We start from the raw sequence: 24340 nt of genomic DNA on the forward strand, positions 1-24340 counted from the left end.
TAGGGCAGGTCACTCAAGGTGATATGAGATATATATCATGGGAAACCATATACAAATCAGGCCTTACATCATTGAACCAAATGAAACACAAAGGATCTATCTATGCCAAGAACTACTGTAGTAGGCTAATATCGTACAGAGTCAGGGCAAGTCCTTGCCATCTCATCAAGAGTGTCTGGGTGCTTGGCTAAAATACCCAAGGCCCTTAATTTGATCCCCAGTATTGCATAAGCTAAATATGGTGGCCATTACATGTAACCTCAGCACTGGGGAAGCATAGAAAAGAAGATCAGAAGTTTTAAAATCAACTTTGGCTCCACAGTGAGTTCAAGGGTAACCTGGGCTACATTGTCTCAAAACCAAAACAAAGGGGAGAAACTAGAGAGGTGGCTCAGCCGTTAGGCACTTTGACTGCAATTGCAGAAGACCAACCTGAGTACAGTTCTCAGCACCCACATGGCATCTCCCAATTCTGTAAGTCCCATTCCAGAGACTGCAACGCTCTCTTCTTGCCTCCGTGGGCACTATATACATGTGATGTATAAACATACATGCAGGCAAAATATCCATACACATAAAACCATGTTTTACTTTTTAAGTTAAAAGAAAAGAATTTGAACACTCTCAAAACTCAGTTCCCTGTTACCCCTTCTTTATAGACACGTACCAGAGGTAAGAAAAGGAGGAGGGCATGCTGTGACTTGAGGGCACTCAAAAGCATACTTAACCTAACGTGAATCTGAGTGGAAAGTGGAGGTTGGATTTCAAACCACCTTAGAACCCAGAGGTCTCTAATACAACCTGAAACAATTGCCTTACAACCGTCCTATCCCCCAATTACCTTGCTTTCACTCAAACAGCTTTCGGCCTTCAACTCATCTGTTCAGGGCCTTTGAGCTTGAAGTCATCAAAGAAAGTGAACTGAGCATTACCATGAGGTTGAATGCCACTCTGTCTGCTGTATGGAACCTCAGATCCTTGCGATTTCCTACGTGCACCAACTTCTGTGATTATAGCCTTCACCAAAACTTTGGTCTGAAACTGTGGCAGACTTGTGAAAGGATTCCCAAGTCTGGGAGTTAAATTGCTTCTGAGAGCAAGCTTGGAACTCAAACTGTCTTATGTTGCAAAATGCATAAGACTAAAACTGATGCTGGACTGACGTTTGAGAGCAAGATATATGTGTGGTATAGGAATTACTACTTGTTAGGACTTAGTCACCATATCTATGCCATGTTCCTCTAGCTTAGTAGGTATAAATATGCAAACAGTAGTAACTTAATGAGCTCCTAGAGATCAGCACTACTGCCTTTACCTTGCATTATTGTTTATTCTTCTCTCATTTGGGGGATAAAACAGACTCCCTATTTATAGATAACAAAACCTAAATAAAGATATGGGGAATTTATCTATAATCACATAGTAGTATTCAGAAGAAGGGATTCCGCTCTAAAGGTATCCCATTCTGGAAGCTCAGAATCATGATGTCTTTCTGTTCTTCCTGTTTAGAAGAGGAAACTAAGACTCACCTACATATAACAAGGTTGAAGACATAATGCTACTTAGACTACAACTATGCTAGCTGCATGACGCTAGCTACAACTACATCTTTTAAACAGTACACAACTTTAAACTGGGATCCTGAGAACTTTGGTGTGGCTGTAAGACATTTCAGACACGAACACATGCAGCAACAGAGGGCAAAGGCTCACAGGGAAAAGCTCAGAGGACTCTAGTGGATGCAATCTTCACGTCTCCAGTGGCTCCTGCTTCCCTAGAACTGCTAAAGACTCCAAACCATGAACCTGTCTACACTAGCAAACCTTATCATGACACCTGCAAGCTCATGGCTGCAGAAGCACATGTGTCTAAAGACCATACATGTCCGTTTAGGAATTTTCCTTCTCGGTGCTCATTTCAAGTCAGGGCAAAATGTTTCCAGCCAAATGCACTAGCTGAAATGAACATATCTTCTGAAAAAGAACTGCTTACTTAAATCCAGCACTTATCAAGGGGTTCTTGGTGCTGCAAACCATGAATAGAGATTAAGTAGGGCCATTTAAAATGGATCATGGAGAATTCATTGGAGTTTAAAACTCCAAAGTGAGAAGATTCTTGAGCTATCACTGCCTAGCCATTTGCAACTCAAAATGCTACTGGTCTGGTGAGTTAGCATCTGGAATAAGAAGCGAGGCATACCCAGGTTACAAGCAGCTAAGTAGGACCCAGTCTTGAGAACAAACTGCAGCCTGCCTCAGTTTTCATTGTGCCTAGGAGTTGGTATAAACTGTTGGTCAAATTCTGATCTCATACTTTAGTTTTCTCAAAAACTACACCAAGATCAAGTCAAGAAATCTTAAAGCAGATGACATTAACATCATCAAAAACCCCTACCCTTGCCTCTGGGGAGGCAGAGGCAAGTGGATCTCTGTGAGTTCAAGGTCAACTTGATCTAGGTTAGCAGAGTTAAATGACAGGATCCTGTCTCAGTTTAAAAAAAAAAAAAAAGTTGTCCTAAAACACAAACAAGGTCTCCTTTTTGAGACAGTGTGTGAAGAGGAGTGAGTCAGGGATAGAGGGAGATGGAAGAGAGATAGGGAAGAGGGGAGTGGTGTGGGAAGGGATAGTTCATTCTAGATTTATACAAATTCAGCATCTCAACCTGACTAAAGAGGTCAAGAAGGAGTGAGGTGATAGTAGTGAGATTTGGAAGAAACTAAATTCCGAAAGACCGAGAAAGGGCAAACAGGAAAGAGTCCATAGGAGACAACCCTGCTCCTTTTTAAGTTTCCTAGGGGCTTCCCCTCTAAACACGAAGGATGAAAGCCACGTGAGACATTCTGGGCCAAGTCAGGGCTCCCTAAGGCCAGAAAAAGACTAGAATGAAAACAGAAAGCGTCTACAGTCTCCTTGTGAATCCGGGCCACAGCCTGCTCTGCACCCAAGAATTCCAGGGGAAAGTGAAGTAACCAGCTCAAGCCATTGCAGCTAGAGTTGGGCCCACTCCAACAGAAACAACAACAAAGAAACAAGAAAACACTTTCATTTCTTTGAAATCAGGTTTCCAAGCCAATAAGCCAAAGTTTCCTAGAGTGAAGCGCTCTGAAGATCTGGAGGTCCTGTTTGATTGCACTCTAGGGTCCCGGGACTCTGCTTTCAAGTCACTCTCCATTCCCGGAACCTTCACCACCCCCCAACTTCTCACTGTCCCATTCCACCCTCACCCCCTTGCGCGCTGCTCTGAATGCTCACCTGCGATGTCCCAGAGCTGCAGGCGCACCACGGTCTCTGGGTCCCAGTGGAGCACCTTCAGCGCGAAGTCCACACCAATGGTGGCCCGGTAGTGGGAGGAGAAGTTTTGGTGCACGTAGCGCTTGATGATGCTGGTCTTGCCTACACCTAGGTCGCCGATTACCAGCAGCTTATACAGGTGCTCCTTGTGCGGTGTCTGCATCCTGGAGGCCCGCGGGTCTTGCGGAGCCTGGAGCTTGCCCTGGGAAGCACAGCCGGGGCACGGCACAGGACGGAGACTGGAGCTCTATGTGGGCGCTAAGGCTAGGCGTGCTGGCACAGGCTAGGGAGCTGGGGCGGAACTCCTCCCCCGGGTTTAATCCTTCCTACTCCGCGGTCTCCAAAGTGGGAGGAGACAGGAGCAACTCCTGGGACTGGAAACTAAAGGACCCGGGACCTCCGGGCCTGTTCCAGCTCTTATTTGCACAGTGCTTTACACTTTCGCAAAGATTTTTCTCTCGCCTTCCGTCCATGACACAAACTTGTGGGTTTTGTTTTCCACGTTCTGCCTGGGAGAGAACTGAGAGTTGAAAAGTATCCAGGTCTTCTGAGGCTACCGGGCCCTGTTGCCACCCACAGTGTTGTGAGGTTGGGGAGGCCAAAGCAGCAGGTACTTTGGTCCCTATTGTTGAATGACATTAGACAAACCCTTTGAGCTCCTTTTGCTAGGGCTGTATAAAATGGTACTGCTGATCTCTTAGCACCTTTTCACCTATACAACTGCTAATGACTTTAAGCAGAGGCCACCAGAGGTGAAAAGCAAAGAGCTTGCTGCACCGCCAGCCTACACCCTTATCCTAAACCCTCCAATCTAGACTGAGCGATACACACGTGGTTTTACTATAAGTAACAGCAGATATTTATAAATCTTCCCATAATGCACCACTTAGTCATCCTGGAAGTCTTAAAACTAAGTAGCATTATTCTTCCTCTTTTACAATGAGGAGTCCCAAGAACCGGATATACCTTAGAAATGTAAAGAAAGTGCCTGCTTGAAATCCAGGTCCTGCTGGATTCAACACCTGCTTTCTTATTCATTCACTTAATCATTCGTTCATAGGTAACTGACCTATGCAGATACCTGTGTGCTTGTGGGAATATACAAATAATCAGAGATCTCCAGCGGGATAAATGCACTCATATAGGAAAGGTAGTATGGAAAGTCTGTATGTGGTTGACTGTTTACTTAGGGAGGCCAGAGAAAGTCTCCCTTGGCAGGTGGGAATTTCTGGGGGGAACTTAAGGCTGTGAGGGAAGGAGGGAGCAGATCTTTGGGATCATTATTCTACTTCAAAATGGGTTATTTTTACCCGGTGTGCTCAGAAAAACACTCAGTCCATGCAGTCTTATTTCGTCTTTATATTTCTTTATGAAGCATCCACAAAATCAGACCCTTGCCAGATCCCAAACCACACCCCGGTAGGTAGGAAAAAGAAAAAATCTTTGTGCCTGAAGATCTGATGGAAGAAACTAGCAGATAGGGAGAAATTTGAGACCCAGAGTGGCTCAGCCCTCACTATTATAGGTGTCCCAACATTTTTACAGGCCCTAGCCTGTTTCCCAAGCCAGAAACCAGCTGTGTCATCTTGACTTTAATTTGGTCTTTCCTGTTATTGGGACATCAGACATCCAAATATGGTTTAGGGTAGGCAAGATAAGACTCAGGGTTTCTAGGGTTAATGTTTATAAAAATGGGGGGGGTGGGGACTCTTTAAGCAAAAGAACACCCAAATTAAAACTTAAAATGTAGGTCTAGGGCCATGGAAGGAGCCCTGACATGTCTGTTCTGTGGCCTGTCTGAAGCAGTAGAAGACCCTCTCAGGGACAGGACCTGCCCAGAGTTAGCAGACACTCTGAGCAGGCAGGAACTATAACAATTTGTTTCCATAGGTATTCATCGTAGTCTTATGATAATTCCTCAAAATGGGAAGAAATTACTGTGAGCTTCTTTTTTTTCAGCCCTTTAGACTTACGTGACCCAGAAAGCAGAGTAGCAGTCCAGTGAGACCTAACTAGGTCTCTGAACTTGTAATGGAACCTTGCCAACATCCATCCACATTTGCATCAGGGAAACCAGTTTTTCCCAGTGTCTCTCCACACATCTCTGGCACTGTTTTCATGCTCTCACTATGATCCTATTGCCAAATCACAACACACCCTCTCCCCAGCAACAGAAAGGCAGATGATGCAAGTCATAGTATTAGCCTGCAAAGTTCTTCCAGTTCAAGGCCTTCACCATATCCCAGAAAGCACAGGCATAGCTATCTCTGTCTCCATTCACTTGCTGTCCAGGGTGGATACAAAAGCTTTCACTTATTAAGTGGAGAAACTAATTAAAATGATTGGAAATTGCTTTGCAAATATAAACTTGAAAGGCCAATTCCTTTTGCTTCTCTCTGGGGTTGCCAAATTAGATGAGCCTCTGAAAAGTTACTTTATTTGCTTTTGCCATTAAAAGAACCACAGGGAGTTAGTCGTTAGCTTATGTGAGCTCTTAATTATTGCATCAAAGAAATACTTAAAGGACTGCAAGACAGAGTCAGTCCCAGAGGCTTTGTTGCAGGAAAGGTAAGCTAATTTTTCTCAGATTAATATAAGAAAGATATCATCAAGAAGATGGTCCTTTGCCCATAAATAAAAAAGGTCTTCGAAGAAATGATCATAGAATTTATTTTCCGAAACTGGTCCACTTGAGAATAGAAAGGGACATTACTAATGATTACACCAAATAAAAGGAATGAACCAAAGGTTTCCTCAAGTCTATTCCTTCCTGAGGCAGAAACAGAGAGTTAGAGATTTCAAGTGACACCTGCATTTAACAGTGGCATCTGAAAACCTCCTAAAGCACAATTTCAACAAATAAAGCTGCCGAGTTAAGGCTGCAGCAGATCTTTGCGCAGTTATCTTCAAAGAGTTCCCCGTTTGTCCGCTAGGCTTGTCTGAAACCTGTTCCTCTCGAACCTGCTCCCACTTGTAATGGGCGTTGGTTACAGCCAGCACTGATTCAGGAATGCAGCAGCCATCTACAGGGACACATTAACATTTAGATTATTTGGAAAGAGGCCCAGGTGGATTTAGTGTGGAGAGTGCTTGAAATGAACACGAGTCGGTTGCTAAGAATTCTGATGTTGCAATATTTTTCCTCCTAAACTTTATTTAAAAAAGAAAAAAAAAAACAATTATCAACAGAAACTAACTGCAACTGAGGTTTTGAGTTGTCCATTACTCTTCATCAGGAAAACCCAATTCAGCCTGAAACCATTTTTGTCATAGGTTCATTGAAAGAGAATTATGTTGGTGGCTGCTCTCATTAGGGTTGCATCAGGCAGATGTGTCAGACTTGGAGCCCCTGTTCCTTGTAACCTGCCCAACATAGATGAGGAGATATGAGCAGTGGAATAGCTGACAGGTAAGGCTACATAAAGCACAGGCACTAAAACATTCCAAATGTAGTCAAATTTAATGTTCCTCATACTATAGGTACTGTTTAAATAGCTGAATTTATTTATGTCTCATAATTATGTAATAGCAAGTACCTCCTTATTTGGGCAAAATAGGCATTAAGTATTTTACATAATCACCCCAGAATCACAAAATAAAAGAAAAGAAGGTGACTTTCATTTAATAGCTCCAACATTTGTTTCTTTTGCTGTATACTGCATTCCTTGACATCTGACAAAATAGAGTGAAATTTCTACCCCAGATTATTTTTGTGCTATACTATCATATATTCAGGCTATATAGGACTATAAAGGTTAGTTCTATTCCTAGAACACAAAGTCTTATCATATAATGATGAAAAGTATACTTTCTACACTCATTCAATAAATAGGAGCATTTTTTATTTGAATAGTGATCCACTCACACTCAAATCCAATTACACACACACACACACACACACACACACACACACACACACACACACAAATCATGTACTAGGGTATCTTTTTCCATTGATCCAAGAGAAAGCAATAATATTATGATCCCTCAATCTGCAAAAGTTCTGATACAAAAAGTCATGCAGTGTAGCCAGAAGGATGAAATAATGCCAGAAATTATTGACTTGCTATTAAAGTGTCAATCAAAGGTATTTATATGCAAAACATTACAATGGATAGTTTTAAGGTAAAAGCTAAAAGAAGGATCTCACATTTATCTAAAAGAATAGAGGAAATATAAGCCTCTACCATCAAAACGCACCCGTTCTGATTAAAGTATCAATATGATCCTCTACCTACTCTGTGACAAACTTCTGAAGCTCTTTCATTGGCAATTTCTTTTCTTTCTGTCCATCTAGTGTTTTCGCTCTTTTCCATCCTTTAGATCTTCTCTCTTTGCTTAAGCTCATTCACCAATGAGTCTGCAGATTAAATTTTCATTCAGGTTCTACCACTATCCAGTTGTAAGACCTTAGTCACTTAATTTCTGTAACTGTGTCCCCTCTTATATACAATAAGAACAGCAATATATCTTACCTAATAAGTTCTTTGAGAAGACTAAATGAAAAAAACGCAATAAAGCATTTTGTATAATTCTTGGCCCAGGATATGCACTGAAAAAAAAAAGATAAACTAATAAATGTTGGCTGCTGATTTCTACAGCCCCATCTTAAACCCCAGCATTACTCTTGTAATTCGCTGCTGTTTGTAACACTAGTTACAAACTGCCTGGTGGGCACTTCTGCCAGGTTTTCTGCCAGGCCTTTTAACTGCAGCATGGGCAAAACTGAATTCCTTATCTACCCTAACAGACTTGTTCCTTTTCCTGTGCCCATGGCTTTGGTCTGTGGTTGCACCCTACCATCATATACCAAGCCTGGAAAGTCAGCCACATTTGACTCCTCCCTCTTGATCAGCTGACCCTCTGATTCTATCACAGGCCAGTTCCGGAGAGTGTCTCCTCTACACCACAGAAGTGACATGAGGAGATAAAGGTAATGGTCATTTGATACCATTGGATTACACGAAAGAAAGAATGATGCAAGGAGAAACAATCCATGTGCACATACATTTCTCTGTGTGTACGTGTGGCTACATATGTGTCTGTAGCATGTTTGTGTATTTGTGTGTATGGGACTATGTGTGCTTATATTATTTATTTTGTATGCGTGTCTTTGGGAACACGACAAATGACAGATGGAAAATGGTTGGAAATTTACAATTAAGAAAGGAAAAATGAAATATGCTTTACATACATAAATTCCCATCGAATTATTTTTAAAACGGCCCCACAAATAAAAGATATGAACAAACTATTTGATGCAGAGGAAAAACAAAAATCCAATTATAGGAAAAATATTTTCTAGCAACTTAAAATATGAAAATTAAACAATCTTTAGAAATCAACAACACACTGGAAGATGTTCACAGTACTTTGTTCGTAAAATTTATTTTAAAATTGGAAAACTCAAATTATAAACTATAATCACCAGTTACAAATAAAGCGTGTACGTTCAATGTTTTTTCCTTTTTATTAATTTATTTACTATACATCCTGCTGCACACATCTTTGTCTCCCCCTCTCCTCCCAGCCCCGCCCCCACTTTCTCATCAGAAAAGAGGAGAATTTCCATGAATATCAACCAGCCTAGGCATATTAAGTTGCAATGGGATTAGGAGCATCTTCTCCTATTGTAGTTAGGCAAGGCAGCCGAGTTAAGGGGAAAGAATGTAACATCAGGCAACAGTCAGAGACAGCGCTTGCTCCTGCTCTGGATCTCTGTTTCCATCATTTGCTGGGTGAAGTCTCACAGCTGACAGTTATGCTAGGTGCCTATCTTCAAGTATAACAGAGTATCATTAAAGGCGTCAGGGGCTGGCTTCTTCTCATGGCCTGGGTCTCAAGCTGGGCCAGTCATTGGTTGGCCATTTCCTCAGTTTCTACTACATCTTTATTCCTGCACACCTTGTAAACAGAATACATCGTGGCTCTAAGGTTTAGTGGTTGGGTTAGAGCCCCAGTCCCACCATTTGAAGACCTTTCTGGTTACAGAAGATGGCAATTTTGGGCTCCATATCCCCCATTGCTAAGAGTCTTAGCTAGGGTCACTCTCATAGATTACTGGGAGTCCATTGCCCGTGGTTTTTAGCTCATCCCAGAGATGCCCCCCAGTTCTCTCTCCCTCTGTCCTCCCGATGCTTGATCCCTCTTGTGTCCCTCTCCCAGTCAGTTCCCCTTCCATCCCTAATCTCTATTTTCTTTACCCTTACCCTTCTCAGTGAGATTCAAGCATCCTCCCTTGGGCTCTTCTTGTTTACTTAGCTGTTTCAGGTCTGTGTATTATAGCACAGCTATTCTATTCTTTATGGCTAATATCCATTTATAAGTGAGTGCACGCAATGTGTGTATTTCCACATCTGGGTTAACTCACTGAGGTTGTTCTCTTCTAGTTCCTTCCATTTGCCTGCAAATTTCACGATGTCATTTTTCTAAATAGTGGTGTAATATTCCATTGTATAAATTTATCACATTCTCTTGAACCATTTTCAGTTGAGGGCTCTCTAGGTTGTTTCCAAGTTTCTGGGTGGAAAATATTCCAAATTTCCTGAGAAACTGAAAAATTGTTTTCCAAAACTTGCACTCCCACCAGCAATGGAGGTGTTTTTCCCTAGCTCCATATCCTTGCCAGTATGTGTTGTCACTTGAGGTTTTGATTTTTACTATTCTGACAGGTATAAGGTGGAATCTCATAGTCATTTTGATTTACATTTTCCTGATGGCTGCAGATTTTAAAAACTTCTTTAAGTGTCTCTAGGCCATTAGAGATTCCTCTATAGAAAATTATCTACTTAGACCTGTACAGTATTTTTTAATTGCACTATTTGGTTTGCTGATGTCTAAGTTTCGTGAGTTCTTTATATATATTTTTGATATCAGTCTCAATTCGATGTAGGGTTGCTAAAGAACTTTTTTCTGTAAGTTCATGTTTTGTCCTGTTAACAGTGTCCTTTGCCTTAGAGAAGCTTTGAGTTATACGAAGTAGCATTTAGGTGTTGGTCTTAGTGCCTGAGCTGTTGTTATTCTGTTCAGGAATTTGCCTCCTGTACAAATGAGTTCAAGTGTAATCCCCACTTTCTCTTCTATCAGATTTAGTGTGTCCAGTTTTATGTGAAGGTCTTGGATCCACTGGAACATGAGCTTTGTAAAGGTGATAGATATGGATCTATTTGCATTCTTGTTGATATACCATTAGACCAGCACCATTTGTTGAAGGTGTTTTCTTTTTACATTGTATAGTTTACTTCTAGGATGTAAGTTCGATTCCATTGATCAACATGTCTGCTTTTATGCCAATAGCATGAGGTTTTTATTACTATTGCTCTGTAGTGGATCTTGAAAGTAGGAAGAGTGATACCTCCAGAAGTTCTTTTATTGTACAGGATTGTTTTACATATTTTGGGTTTTTGCTTTACCACATAAAGTCAAGTGTTGTTCTTTCAAGGTCTATAAAGAAATTTGATGGGATTGCATTTAATCTGTAGATTGCTTTTGGCAAGATGGCCTTTTTCACTATGTTAATCCTACCTATCTGAGAGCATGGGAGATCATTCCTTCTTCTGATATCTTCTTCAATTTCTTTATTCAGAGATTTGAAGTTTTTGCTATACAGGTCTTTCTTGCTTGGGTAGAGTTAACACCAAGATATTTTATAATTTTTGTGGCTATAATGAAAAGTGTTGCTTAGCTAATTTCTTTCTCAGTCTGTTTATCCTTTGTATAAATGAGAGCTACTAATATTTTTGAGGTAATTTTGTATGCAGACATTTTGCTAAAGGTATTTATTAGAAGTTAGAGTTCTCTGGTAGAAATTTTCGGGTCACTTATGTGTACTATCATATTTGTAAATATGATACTTTAATGTCTTCCTTTTCTACTTATATCCCCTTGATCTCCTTTAGTTGTCTTGTAACACCAGAACCAAACTATTCTACTACAGCAAGACCTTGATATCCTAACATAGCTGTGAATATCTATGCCCCACATGAAGGATACCCAAGTACTATACTGAATAGATAAAAAAAGAGTGGGAAGCCTTGTCTTATTCCTGATTTTACTGAAATTGCTTTAAGTTTCTCTACATTTAATTAGACTACAGTCTCATAGAATGAGTTTGGCAAAGTTTGTTCTGTTTCTGTTTTGTGGACTAGTTTGAAGAGTATTGGTATTAGCTCTTCTTTGCAAGTCTGATAGAACTCTATACTAAAACTATCTGGTCCTGGACCTTTGAGGGGTGGAAGACTTTTAATGGCTTCTATTTCCTTTGGAGATATAGAGCTATTTAAATTATTTAATCTGATCTTCATTTATCTTTGGTAAGTGGAATCTAGCAAGAAAGAAAATCATCCATTTTCTCTATATTTCCTAATTTTTGTGGCAGAAAAATATTTAAAGTAAGACCTAATAATTCATTGTATTTTCTCAATCTCTATTATTATGTCTACCTTTTCATTTCTTATTTTATTATTTTGGATATTCTCTCGTTGGCTACGGATTTTTCTAAGAAATAGCCCTTGGTTTTACTGATTTGTTTTTTGTATTGTTCTCTTTGTTTTGAATGTATTGGTTTCACCCCTAAGTTTGATTATTTCCTGTTGTCTACTTGAGTCTGTTTGCTCCCCTCTCTCCCTTTTAAATGTGCTATTGTTAGTATAAAATCTCTTCAATCTTTTCTTTTGGGGAAGGTTTCATTGTACCCTATAATTTTGGGTATGTTGCACAATCATTTTTGTTGAGATCTAGAAACCCTTTAATTTCTTTCTTTATTTTTTCCTTGACCCACATTGAGTAGATAGTTGTTCAGTTTCCATGAGTTTGTAGGCTTTCTGTTGCTGTTGAAGCTAATCTTGCATCTGACAAGATACAAGAGGTTATTTCAATTTTCTTGTATCTTTTGAGAATTGCTTTGTGGTCAGTTTTGGAGAAGGTTCTATGAGGTGCTAAGATGAAGGTATATTCTTTTACATTCTGCAGATATCTGTTAGGTCCATTTCATTCATAATTTCTGTTTGATTTGTGTCTATATGACCTTTTCATTGGTGAAAGTGGGGTATTGAAGTCTCACCCTATTAATTTGTAGGGTTGAATCTGTTACTTAAGCTTCGGTAAATTTTAGTTTTTGAATGTGGGTATCCTTCATGTGGGGCATAGATATTCACAGCTCTGTTAGGATATCAAGATCTTGCTGTGAAATCGATAGCTTGGTTCTGGTGGTATCATAATGTCTTGGCTGTTGTTGATTGTGTTTCTGACCTTTAATCATGAGGAGCTTGTGGTTATTATAGTTCAGATGCTCATTTCTGAGTTTATCTTTGCTGGGTGGTTGGATTTTTAGTTTTTTATTCCCCCACCCTGGTTTTTGTTTCCTTTCTGACTATTGGTCTGAGTGACTTGAGGTTCTGGTTACTAGCTAGTCTTCAGGTCCAGTAGGAGGTCTCCCCTGGGGTTTTTGTGTTCTGCATGCCCTCTTTGATTTTCGGTGATATCGTTGCCTCTCAGGACTCTAGTACCAGTGTTTATCAGTACAGAAAAACAGATGGGCTATGATCTGGAAAATCAAGTCCAGCGGGTGGGAAGCAACTGAAGGCTGAGAGGTGTGTTTTAAAGGAATAAGGTGGGCAAGGACTTAGGGGAAGGGCTTACCTGGTGTTCCTGATGCAGGTAGCTCTCCAGAAAAGTTGACAGAGTTGTGGGGCAGGAAATGGGGTACAGAGTATGTAGTACAGTTTATTGCTTTGGAGCTTTGAGCATAAGATGATGGACAGGGACTTCTACTTTTATATATTTTTATACATAGTAACTTATCAAAAGACTACACAATTATATACAATTGAAGTATATTCTTGATGAGATGATTACCTTTTGACACTGTGTTGCTTCTCCTTTTGTATATTCTCTTTTTCACCTATACAGGCAGCACTGCTGATACCTAAAAGAGAAAAGAATCTGAGTATATGATAAGGTCTTGGACAAGGAGTCCTAGCAAGTCTAGATGCGGGTTTCAGGGTTCAGTGTGCAGTGACAATGAGGTCCAATGTCTTGCTGCCAAGTTCTCAGCTGTGTGACAGTATTTTTCCAGCCAATATTTTTCATTCTCATCCCACTGATCTTATCAGTGCTGAGAAATATTCTCTAACCACAGACCAACACACCATTTCATGTGGCACTCAGAACCAGTCAGACTGGGCCTGGCCACTGTCCTAGAGTGACTCTGCCATAGCAGCCCATACATAGCTCAGGAGGCATTAATGGGAGCTTTCTCCATGAGCTCACTTTGGTAAAAAAATTCCCACCAGGCTAATGGATGTCATCTGGTAATATCTTTGTCACTGTCTTGTTCCTGCCCCACTCTCCCATTGGCAGTCCTTTGCTAATTCTTATCTCCAGTGCTTCTCCCATTTATCTTGTCATGATTCCTGTTATCTCCCTCCTTTCTTACACCTCTATTTATTTATTTTTGGGGAATAGGAATTTGGGTACATGTAAGAATAGATGTCAGAGAACAACAGTCATTTCTCTCCTTCCAACATGCACGTCCCAAGGGATAAAACACAGTTCATCAGACTTGGCAGTAAGTGCCTTTACCATATGAATCATCTCACTGGCCCGATTTCATTCTCTGTTAACAAATCACTAAGCAGTAGCTTCCTAAGAAATCTGCTTGAATTAGTTTTCCTAGGTTGGAACTCTGTCACCAGTCTTGATTTGATCTGATCCTGATCTGATCACCAAATCAATCGCCTTCAAATATAAAATAGTACATATTTCCCCTATAACTTTGAGATTTAATTTATGTATGAGAACAATATAATCTATTCTGTCCATTAGTTTAGTAAAGCTCTATTAGATGCAACCAAACTGAATCCTAACTAATAACTATCCTTGAGTCTACAAAAGGGAGTTATGCCCATCAATAGTACACTGTGTAAATACAGATTCTATGAATGCTGGTATGTCATTTCTCTCCACAAGCTTTGGTTCTGGAGACTTTGTCTCCTCTTTGACTCTACCTGTGGGATTATGAGCATATCCTTTGTCAGCACATTAGCACTGTGCCTGTCACATTATACCTGGAAGGGTGAGACTTTTTTTTTAATTTGTCCAGGTGCAGCTATATTTGATGTTCTACCCTGCACCCATACTCAAGAATTATTTAATAATAACATAAACCATGACACATGACCATACAATGGAAAAAGAAGACATATTCAAGAACTGGTGCTGGTTGAACTAGATGTCTGCATGTAACAGAATGTAAATAGATCTATATCTAACACCTTGTATAAAACTCCAGTCCAAAGACCTCAAGGTAAAACCAGATACAGTAAGTCTAACAGGACAAAAATTGGAGAATAGCACTGAACTCATTGGTACAGGAGACTATTTGTAATAGCCAGAAACTGAAAAAACCCTAGACGTCCCTCAACTGAAAAACAAATAAAGAAAATATGGTGCATCTACACTATGGAATACTATTTAGCTATTAAAAACAAAGTCATCGTGAATTTTGCAGGCAAATGAATGGAACTTGAGAATATAATCCTGAGTGAGGGAACCCAGATCCAAAATAATGTGCATAGTATATATTTACGTATCAGTGGATATTAGCCGTAAAGGCTCAAAGAAGCTAAATGAGAAGGGAGGCCCACATGTGGATACTTGAAATTCAGTTAGTCATAGGAGGTAGATGGATAGAGGAATAGGAGGGAGAAGGGATAATGAAGGGAATGGGGCCATTCAGGCATTGGGAGAGACAGGAGAGATAGGCAGATGGCAATGAGAATGAATGGAAATCTGCAGCTGGCAGGGGTGTAGTGGTGGTAGACACCTTGAGGACATGCCAGAGACCTAGGTTAGGGGAGGCTCCAGTGAGTCAATGGAGGTAACCTTAGCTGAAACTCACAGCAGTGGGCAGATAGAAACTGAAAAGGCAACCCCCTGTGACCAGCCAGGAACCCCAGTGGAGCAATAGGGGAACCGACACATCCATTAAACCTTCCACCCAAAATGTATCCTTTTGACAAGCAGTGCAGGCATGGGAAATCAAGCAGAGAGCGAGAAAATACCCAAGCAATAACTGACCAAGCTCGCTCATGGACAAGCACCAATCCCTGACTCTATTACTGACACTCTGATATTCTTGCACACAGGAGTCTATTATGGCTGTCCTCTAAGAGACTCCACCCACCACCTGACCCAGGAGCATGCAGAGACCCAGAGTCAAACATTGGAGAGATCTTAGAGAAGAGTTGGGGGAAGGATTAAGGGCCTCAAAGGGGGTAGTAACTCCACAGGAAGACCAACAGAGTCATCTAGCCTGTACCCCTGGGAACTCTGAGACAGCGAACCACAACCAAACAGCATTCACAGACTGGATCTAGGCTCCCCTGCATGTATGTAACAGATGTACAGCTAAGTCTTGTGGGTCCTGAACTGGAGCCAGGGCTATCTTTAAATCTGTTGCTTGTCTGTGAAATATGTTCTTCTAGATGGACTGCCTTGTCTGGCCTTTGTGGGAGAGGATGCCCCTAGCCCTGCAGAGACTTGATGTGCCAGGGTGAGGGGATACTCAAGGGAGGAGAGGGGGAAGCACCACTCTCTCAAAGGAGAAGGAAATGGAGGATGAGGGGAGAATTGTGGGAGAAGTGACCAGGACTGAGAGCACCTATTGGGATGTAAAGTGAATAAAGTATGTATGTGAAAGTTGAAAGACCATGACTTCTCTTACTGTGAGCCTTAAGTATAGTAAGGTACCTATGAAAGCTGCTTGTGTTGTTGCTGTTGTTTTCCTCTAAGACAAGAGCATTCTGATGACATCAGTAGAAAACAATGGAAAAATGGAAGCCCAAAGATTGCTGGAAAAGAAGCTTTAAGGGTTGTCTTTCCTTTCTGAATCTGCCACCAACTCCAGAATCAGCCTAGTTTTGCTGCCTCATGCTGTGCTACAGCTTGTTAAACAGCTTCTCTAAATTATAAAGATCTTTATAAACATGTGCATCATGGGTCTCAAACATAGATACAATTAACTGACAAAGTGTCTGAACTGGGTAACCAGTGCTTTGTTAAGAATCTATTCTAAATAAATTGGCCATCTTTCAAAATTTGTGTACAAAATATATAGTATACCACTAATTTTAATAGAAACCATTATATACCTCAATATAAAACTGATAAAAACAATGCTATATCCATAAAATTTTATAACTTATATTCATTTAACATTTAGTTCATGAATTTTAGTCAATAAAAATTATAATCACCCTATTCTACTATTTGAAAATTCAACATTTAAAGTTACATGTGACATTTTTGTGTATCAATTATATAGTGAATATATGAGATACTTTGAAGAAGTATTAAATGGCACATTCATCAATGTATATGAATATTATAATCCTACTTCTATAGACATAGGGACATAAATTTTATATATGCATATATTTGCATACATTAAATATATATTTGTTATATGATATTATTATATTATTTATTTTTTATTATTACTTTATATTATATATTATATATAAAAATATTATAATATATTATTTTCCCACAGGTATTCCCCCCACTCTGGGGCATCAAGTCTATACAGGTTTAGACATATCCTCTCCCAGTGAGACCAGACAAGGCAGCCTCTGTTACATATGTGCTATGGGCCTCAGGTCAGCCCATGTATGTTCTTTGGTTGTCGGATCAGTCTTTGGGAGCTCCCAGAATCCAGGTTAGTTGACACTGATAGTCTTGCTATGGGGTTGTCATCCCCTTTAGCTCCTTCAATCATTCCCCTAACTTTTCCATAGAGGCCCCAAATACCTGTCCAATGCTTGAATATGAGAATCTGCATCTGTCTCAGTCAGATGCTGTTAGAGCCACTCAGAGCATAACCATGCTAGGCTCTCATCTGCAAGCACAACATAGCATCAGCAGCAGTGCCAGGACCCAGGGGATGGATCCCAAGATGGACCAGTCACCGATTGGTCATTCCTTCAGTCTCTGCTCCATTTTTGTTCTTGCATTTCTTGTAGACAGGAGCAACTTTCTGTGTTGGTGTTTGATAATAACATCCTTTCAGGTTCCTAAAAAAATCAACTGGAAAGTTTATTACTTAAGGATTTTACTTCCCCTATCTTTTCACATTGGAAGTAATTAAAGAAAAGATATTGTATATTGCCTACAGATTTGCAAACTTGGCATATCCTAGTCTCTACAATAACCTGAATGTATTACAATGATGGTAATAAATCACTTATAGAAAACAGAACTTCTTCAAGTAATTGTTGTGGTAGTTTGAATACTAATGGCCCCTATAGACTCATGTGTTTGAATGCACTATTAGAAGATGTGGTCTTGTTGTTGCAGGTGTCATTGTTGGAGCAAGAGTGTCACTGTACAGTCTTATGAGGTCTCATGTCTGCTCAATCCATGCCTAGTGTAGCAGTCTCCTTCTGCTCCCTAGATGTAGAACTCTCAACCTTTTCTTCAGCACCATGCCTACCCACATGCTGCCATCTTCCTGCCATGACAATAATGGTCTAGACCTTCGAACTACAAGCCAACTCAATGAAATATTTTTCTTTATAAGACTTGCTGTGACGATGGTATCTGTTCACAAAAAATAGAAACCCTAAATAAGAAATTTATAATTGAAAGAAAATTTAATTAGCTACGCTGATGTCCAACATGGAAGGCAGGTTAAAGATGATAGGCTTTTGTTATTTTACTTAGAGTCATTTAAAGATTATCTTGGATTCAGAATTTGGGTTAGAAAGTACTCAAAAAAATGTAGAAATGGAAATGATGAAAGATAAGAGGTTTCTGTTGTTAGTTGGCTGTTTACCAAACCAGTCATTTAGCTCAGGTCTATTTAAATCTTTTTAGTAGAGTCAAAGTCTGTGTTTCAGATCATTTGTGGTGGCCCTTCTCAGCCTGTTAACCCATGCTAGTTTCTATAAGTAATGTGTATTGTTGCACAATAGACTCATGTCAGAGGGAACAGAGTAAGGAGAATCAGAGAGATGTCTCATCATGTAGTGAGCCATATTGGATTTGGGCCTGGCCACTTTGTAACTGTATGGCCACAGTTAAGAAGTCTTGGGATTGTTGGACAGAGGCCTCTCCCATGTATTTACGGCACAGGAAGAAAAGACCAAGTAGTAAACACCCGGTGTCTCCACTGTATGACCTCTGCTGAGCCTGGCTGATGCATGTGGAACCAACACACCTGGACCACACCTGGGTGGTGGTCAATTTACTTCTGCCTTTTGCTTCCTCAGCCTTTATCCTTGAGATTTAGGCTCGTCTTCTCGGATTTCTCCCTAATTAATTCAGATCTCGTAGTCGGTCTTTTGTTACTGAAGTCAGGAAGTCAAGAGCCAGGTAGTCACAAGCCAGGGTTTCCCACTGTGCTTCCCAGATATTTTCTACCTGGAGAACTTGGGTATATAAGTGGTGAATAAAGCTACCGGAGACTCTCACTCTCACTCCCGCTCTCTTCTTCCGGTCTCACACTCTTCGCTCTTCCTCTCTCTCTCTCTCTCTCTCTCTCTCTCTCTCTCTCTCTCCCTCTCTCTCTCCTCTTGACACTCCCCCTGTGTGTGTGTGTGTGTGTGTGTGTGTGTGTGTGTGTGTGTGTGTGTGTGTGTGTGTGTTTCTTTCATCCCGCAGGCTTTCGCCCGATTCTCGGTACCGTGTTGGTGCTGGCGCCGACATCATCAGACTTGTCTACTAGACTTCTTGAGGTACATATTTCATGCTAAATTCAAAAGAGAGGCACAATGTCCAGTATGTGAAAGCTCACATCAGGGCTGTAGAGAGCCCAGCCAGGTCCCATATAGGAAAAGAGTTTATAGAAGTTGTTAGTAGAAGAGTCATTTTTGATGAATGTCGTCACACCACACTGTTACTGATCCTCCATTTGATGCAATGGTTCTGCAAACAAATGTTCATTAAAGTTCTCAAGTCAACACATTTTCCAATGCTTTCCTCAGCCCTAGAGTAAATTCTGCACATATGCAGAGAACTGATGTTAGTTTTGCTGGCCTGGAAAACATTAGGAGGACAATCATCCATCAGCCAGGTCATGTTCCCACACCTCATTTGCTCTCTGTTCTTTTGTGTTGTTGTTTTGCATGGTTTTTGTTTTTGACTTTGTTTGTTTGTTTCAATGCTTGCTGGCTTTGGTTTGGCATTGCAAAGAAAGGGTTTTTAGTGTTTTTAATTATCCTTAGTTTAAGAATCATCTACAATGCTAGGAACTTCTTGAGTTATTTCTAAAGTAGCTCTCTCAGTAAATGTCCATGGGACAATTGAATTTCTGAAACAGGAGAAATAAATGGAATTGGGGCTGGGCATTTCAGGGGCAAGGACATCACAAGAACGACCACAGAATCAACTAACTGGGTCTCACTGGGACTTACAGAGAATGAACTGACAATCACAAAACCTGCATGGGTCTGAGCTAGGTAAACTGCATAAATGCTATGGTTACTTACTCTTACTCTTATTCTTTTTATGGAACTCCTAACAATGGGAGCAGTATCTGTCTCTGACTCTTTTGTCTGCTTAAGGGACTCTTTTCCTCCTACTAGGTTGCCTAGTCTAACCTTAATTTGAAGGGCACCTAGTCTTATAATTTGATATGCCATGTTTGGTTGATTTTTCTTGGAGGTCGGCCTTTTTCTCAAGGGAAAAGAAGAGGAGTGGAGCTGAGGGGAGAGCAGAGTTGCACAGGGGTTGAGGTCAATGGGAGGAATCAATGGAGGGAAAGCTTCAGGCAGGATGTAATATATGAGAAAAGAAGAAAAACAAATCATATACAAATGAAATAAATGGTTTTTAGTTTTTTGGTTTTCCTTAATTTATGAATCATCTACAATGCTAGGAACTTCCCTTGAGTCATTTCTAAGTAACTCCTTGATCAATAGCCATGGAACAAGTGAACTTTTGAAACATGTCCTCCTCCATCTTTATTGGGGTCAAGACCCAGTCTTCAAGCTCCTGGTATGTAACACCAACATTCCTTTCTGCTGGGGCAAACTCCTGAGGCTCAGTCAAAAGGATTAGACAGCCCCCTGCCCTCCAGGGAAACAGGCCAAATAAATAATAATTGAAGATGAAAGAGACTTTCACAGTTTCAACTAAGGCTAAGAAGATTACAGCTACTATAACCCCAATCACAGTGGTAGCCTTATTGGAGCTTGGGTTCACAACGAGGTCACAAGTCACAGACAGCAAATAGGGGCTTTGGAAGGTAAGAGTTATGTATCATCACACAGTGTCTGACATTTGCTAATTAGCTGGTACTACCTGACACTCATTTTTTAGAGAAGTTAGCATAACTAGGAAAAAAAGTTTGAAACACTAGTCTGCAAGAATTGCTGAAGGCTTTAATTATGGGTCTCACCAAAGGAAATGATGGCCATCTTGCCTGAGAGAAGGAAATGCTTATAGCTGATTCCAGAGACAAACTCTGCAAGGAGGCCAACAATTCACTTTGTGTCAGACACTTTAAATTCCACCACAGAACTTACAGTATAAGTTAGATGCCAGCTCTACAGCTCGCCTACAGTATGAGCTTGGGAAATGAACTTCAAATTCTACATTCGATATTGATCAAAAGACCAAGAAGAAATAAACCTGAATTCTTAACAGCAAATATCATATACTCTCTGTCTATAAAAAAATCAAATTGGGTAAATTGCAAGAATAGTAGCTTGAGAATTGTCTATATGAAAGTAACTTATGGATTCTTCTCTTGTTGAACATGCCATAAAATTAAAAATAATTCTGATATTTGTTAAGTGTTAAGATTAAATACTAATTGTAATAATGTTTTTACCGAAGTACTAAAGTCTAAAGGCTGTACTGTCTGACTAAATATCAAGCTTGTCTTTTAAGTCTGAAACAACTTGACTAAGTTAAGCTAAAAACTAAAACTGAAAAGAATTTCTCCTCTAAAGGAGCATTCTTGAGCATTGCCAACCAGAGTGACTCTAGCCTCTTTGACATTTGGTGACACATGCTGTTTTGCATCAATGAACCCGAACTTGAACTGAGACTGTAACACTCATTAACTGTGCGCACTCAGAGAAGTCACTTAATGTGCCAAGACACATTTTTCTTGTTTGTGTCTTATATATAATTCAAGCACTGCCTTTCTTTAACACAAAACAGTATGACTATTACCATTTATTCATAGAGAAATTCAAACTGAGAGGATAGGTTCCTTTTCCAAAGGCATATTATATATAATTTATAATATATAAATTCTTAAACCAGATATTTAAAAGTTATTTTAGTTGACAAATAAAAATTATATATAATAGCATACATGCATACCATGGTCGGCACATTTTTTAAGATACACATACACACACACACACAAAGAGAGAGAGAGAGGGAGAGAAAGAGAGAGAGAGAGAGAGAGAGAGAGAGAGAGAGAGAGAACACAGAATGGCTAAATTGAGTTACTTAACGTATGCATTATCTCATATATTTATTATCTTTGGATGCAATACAACTTAAATCTGCTTTCATCGAAACAGTCAAGAGGAGAGACCACTGTTTTCACTGTAGGATATAAAACTGTTAAACAATAGATCTTTTGCATGTCATTGTATTCAAAGTGAAATTTAAATCCAGAACTTTCTCCCTTGGCAGTAATGCATAAACCAACACACAAAGGAACACAGTAGACATCTGGTGGGTACAGGCAAACATTTTAGTTAAGGGTTGGAAAAGAACCTAGGTCCTGGTTTCGTTTTGGTGAAAATAGTTAGTAATTGTGGGACCTCGTTCAGCATAGTTAAGCATAAGCCTAAGGCTGGAGAGGTCAAAGACTTTAGTGGAGGATTTACTGTTATTGTTTTGCTAATAAACATGATACACCTGTCAAACTTTCTACATAGCCATGTTTATGTACTACTGTCAGCTTTAGGTAAACAAAAGCTCCTTTTACAGTAGCCAGTGTTAACTGCAGAGATGCATAATTGATCATAGTACTCAGAATAAGTGTCTGAGAATTAAGTTGAATGGCAGCTATAAATGCAAGATCTATACCACTCTCTCAAAGACTCTGGAATATTGGGGAAGTCCCTGAAATTAACATAAAAGACAAAGGAAAGGAAGAAGACATGGTACTTCTTGATTGTCTGGGCATGAGAACTCATAGTTAGATGATCCCCTGAACAAAATCTTCAGAAGACTGGTCCTATTTGATGGGGGAAGAAAGGCATTTTCTTCTGTGACACGATATCTGGTAAGATACTCATGCTCCATGTCAAATACAGAGGTGAATGCTAGCAGCAAACCACTGAACTGAGAACAGGACCCCCATTGGATGAATTAGAGAAATGATTGAAAGAGTTGAAGGGGCTTGCAATCTCATGAGAACAACAATACCAACCAACTAGAACTTCCAGGGACTAAATCACTACCCAAAGAGTACACATAGACAGACCCATGGCTCCAGCTGCATATGTAGCAGAGGATGGCCTTGTTAGGCACCAATGAAAGGAGAAGCCCTTGGTCCTGCCAAGGCTGGACACCCCAGTATAGGGGAATGTCGGGGGCATGAGGGGGTGTTTTGGGAGGGGGAACACCCTTATCGAAGAAGGGGAGGGAGATGGGATAGGAGGCTTATGGCCAGGAAACCGGGAAAGAGAATAACATTTGAAATGTAAATAAAAAATATCTGTAGGGAGCGGCGTGGCAAAACAAAGATGGCGCCGACAGCCAGCCCCGTCTGAATGTAAACAACTTACCGCGCATGCGCAGGCTTGTCCCCTCGTCAGGGCAGGTGTATGATCCGTCGCCCTCCTTTGGTGAACAATAGTACTGCGCATGTGCGGGTTTTGCACCTGGTGTCAGTTGGCCGGTAATATGCTAATGAGGGGGCGGTACCATGCTGATGAGGTGATTCGTTCTCTGCCAATCCCTGGAGGACAAGTAGTGGGGTGATAGTGGGATGACAGTGGGGTGATAGTGGGGTGACCCGTGCCCCACCAATCCCTGAGAGATTATTAGCATACTGTTGTGTATATAAGGCGAGCGACTTTGCCGCTTGTGGTCCCCGTATCAGCAATGAAGGTGTCCTGCAATAAAGGCTGTTGACAAGGATCCGACGGTGTTTCGTCTTCCTTGCCGGACGAGGTGGGCACAACAAATATCCAATAAAAAATAAATAAATAAAGATACTCATGCTCCTATCAAGACACTCTTTTTTCATGCTTTGACCACACTGAGAACCCTGAGGTTGTACTAGTTACTGAAAAACTCTGTTTCTATTCATGGTGTTCCTCAGTCTTAGTACACACCCTTAATCCCTCTGTATGGAATACAGACATGTCCTTTTTACACACCTTTAATCGCAATCAATGGAGGAAAAGTTGGTTTGTAGAAGGAAGCACCCACATGTGATAGCAGTGTCTAACTGAGTGGCAGACGAAGTGAAAAATCAGAGAGATTTTTCGAGAATAGGATATGCCAATTCTCACAAGTGGACAGAGGAAAGTGAAACCACTTTCAGAAGAGCAGTGTGAAGAAGAGAGGCAGTTTTACTGGGAAAGCTATAGAGAGCAGGGCCAGAGAGAGGAAGAGGTAATTTTACCAGAAGAATTTGACAGAGACGGGTTGAAGAGAGCACAAGGAAGACACAGGTAAAGACAGAACAAGACAGAGAATGAGGAGCCGGAAGATTAGAATAGACTGCCAAAGTTAGTTTAAGGTCTGAAAAGCAAAAAGTCATAGGCAGAGAGGACAGCCAGATTGAAGCATTCAGCCTGGGAAGAAGTCTGAGCCAGGACAGAGTTGAATCAGCCAACCAGAGTTCAGAAATAACTAGAAAGGGTTGTTATTCATCAGTAAGTCTTAGAAGCTGTAAACATTATAGACCTTGTTAAAACTGTATGGAGGTTAGAAGCTTCCAGGACTAGGTCTAGGACAGGGATGGAGGCCGTAAGCCTCAGATATGACAATTACATCGGGTGAATAAAAGTTATTTTACAGAAAGCTACTTTATTTATAATTAACGGATGCTAACAAGAAACACTAAAAG

The 24340-nt window shown here is 40.4% G+C and overlaps 1 protein-coding gene across 1 annotated transcript in view; it reads right to left on the minus strand.

Moving 5' to 3' along the window:
- The window catches only part of Rab38 (RAB38, member RAS oncogene family), a 72978-nt gene extending 69165 nt beyond the window's left edge, over positions 1–3813 (minus strand). Inside the window, exon 1 of the mRNA XM_032895941.1 lies at positions 3253–3813. Coding sequence (XP_032751832.1) covers positions 3253–3454 — 202 coding nt within the window. The 5' untranslated portion in view covers positions 3455–3813. The remainder of the gene's footprint in view (positions 1–3252) is intronic.
- Positions 3814–24340: the final 20527 nt, after the last annotated feature.

This window comes from Rattus rattus, chromosome 2 (genome assembly GCF_011064425.1).
Source record: "Rattus rattus isolate New Zealand chromosome 2, Rrattus_CSIRO_v1, whole genome shotgun sequence".
NCBI lineage: Eukaryota > Metazoa > Chordata > Mammalia > Rodentia > Muridae > Rattus > Rattus rattus.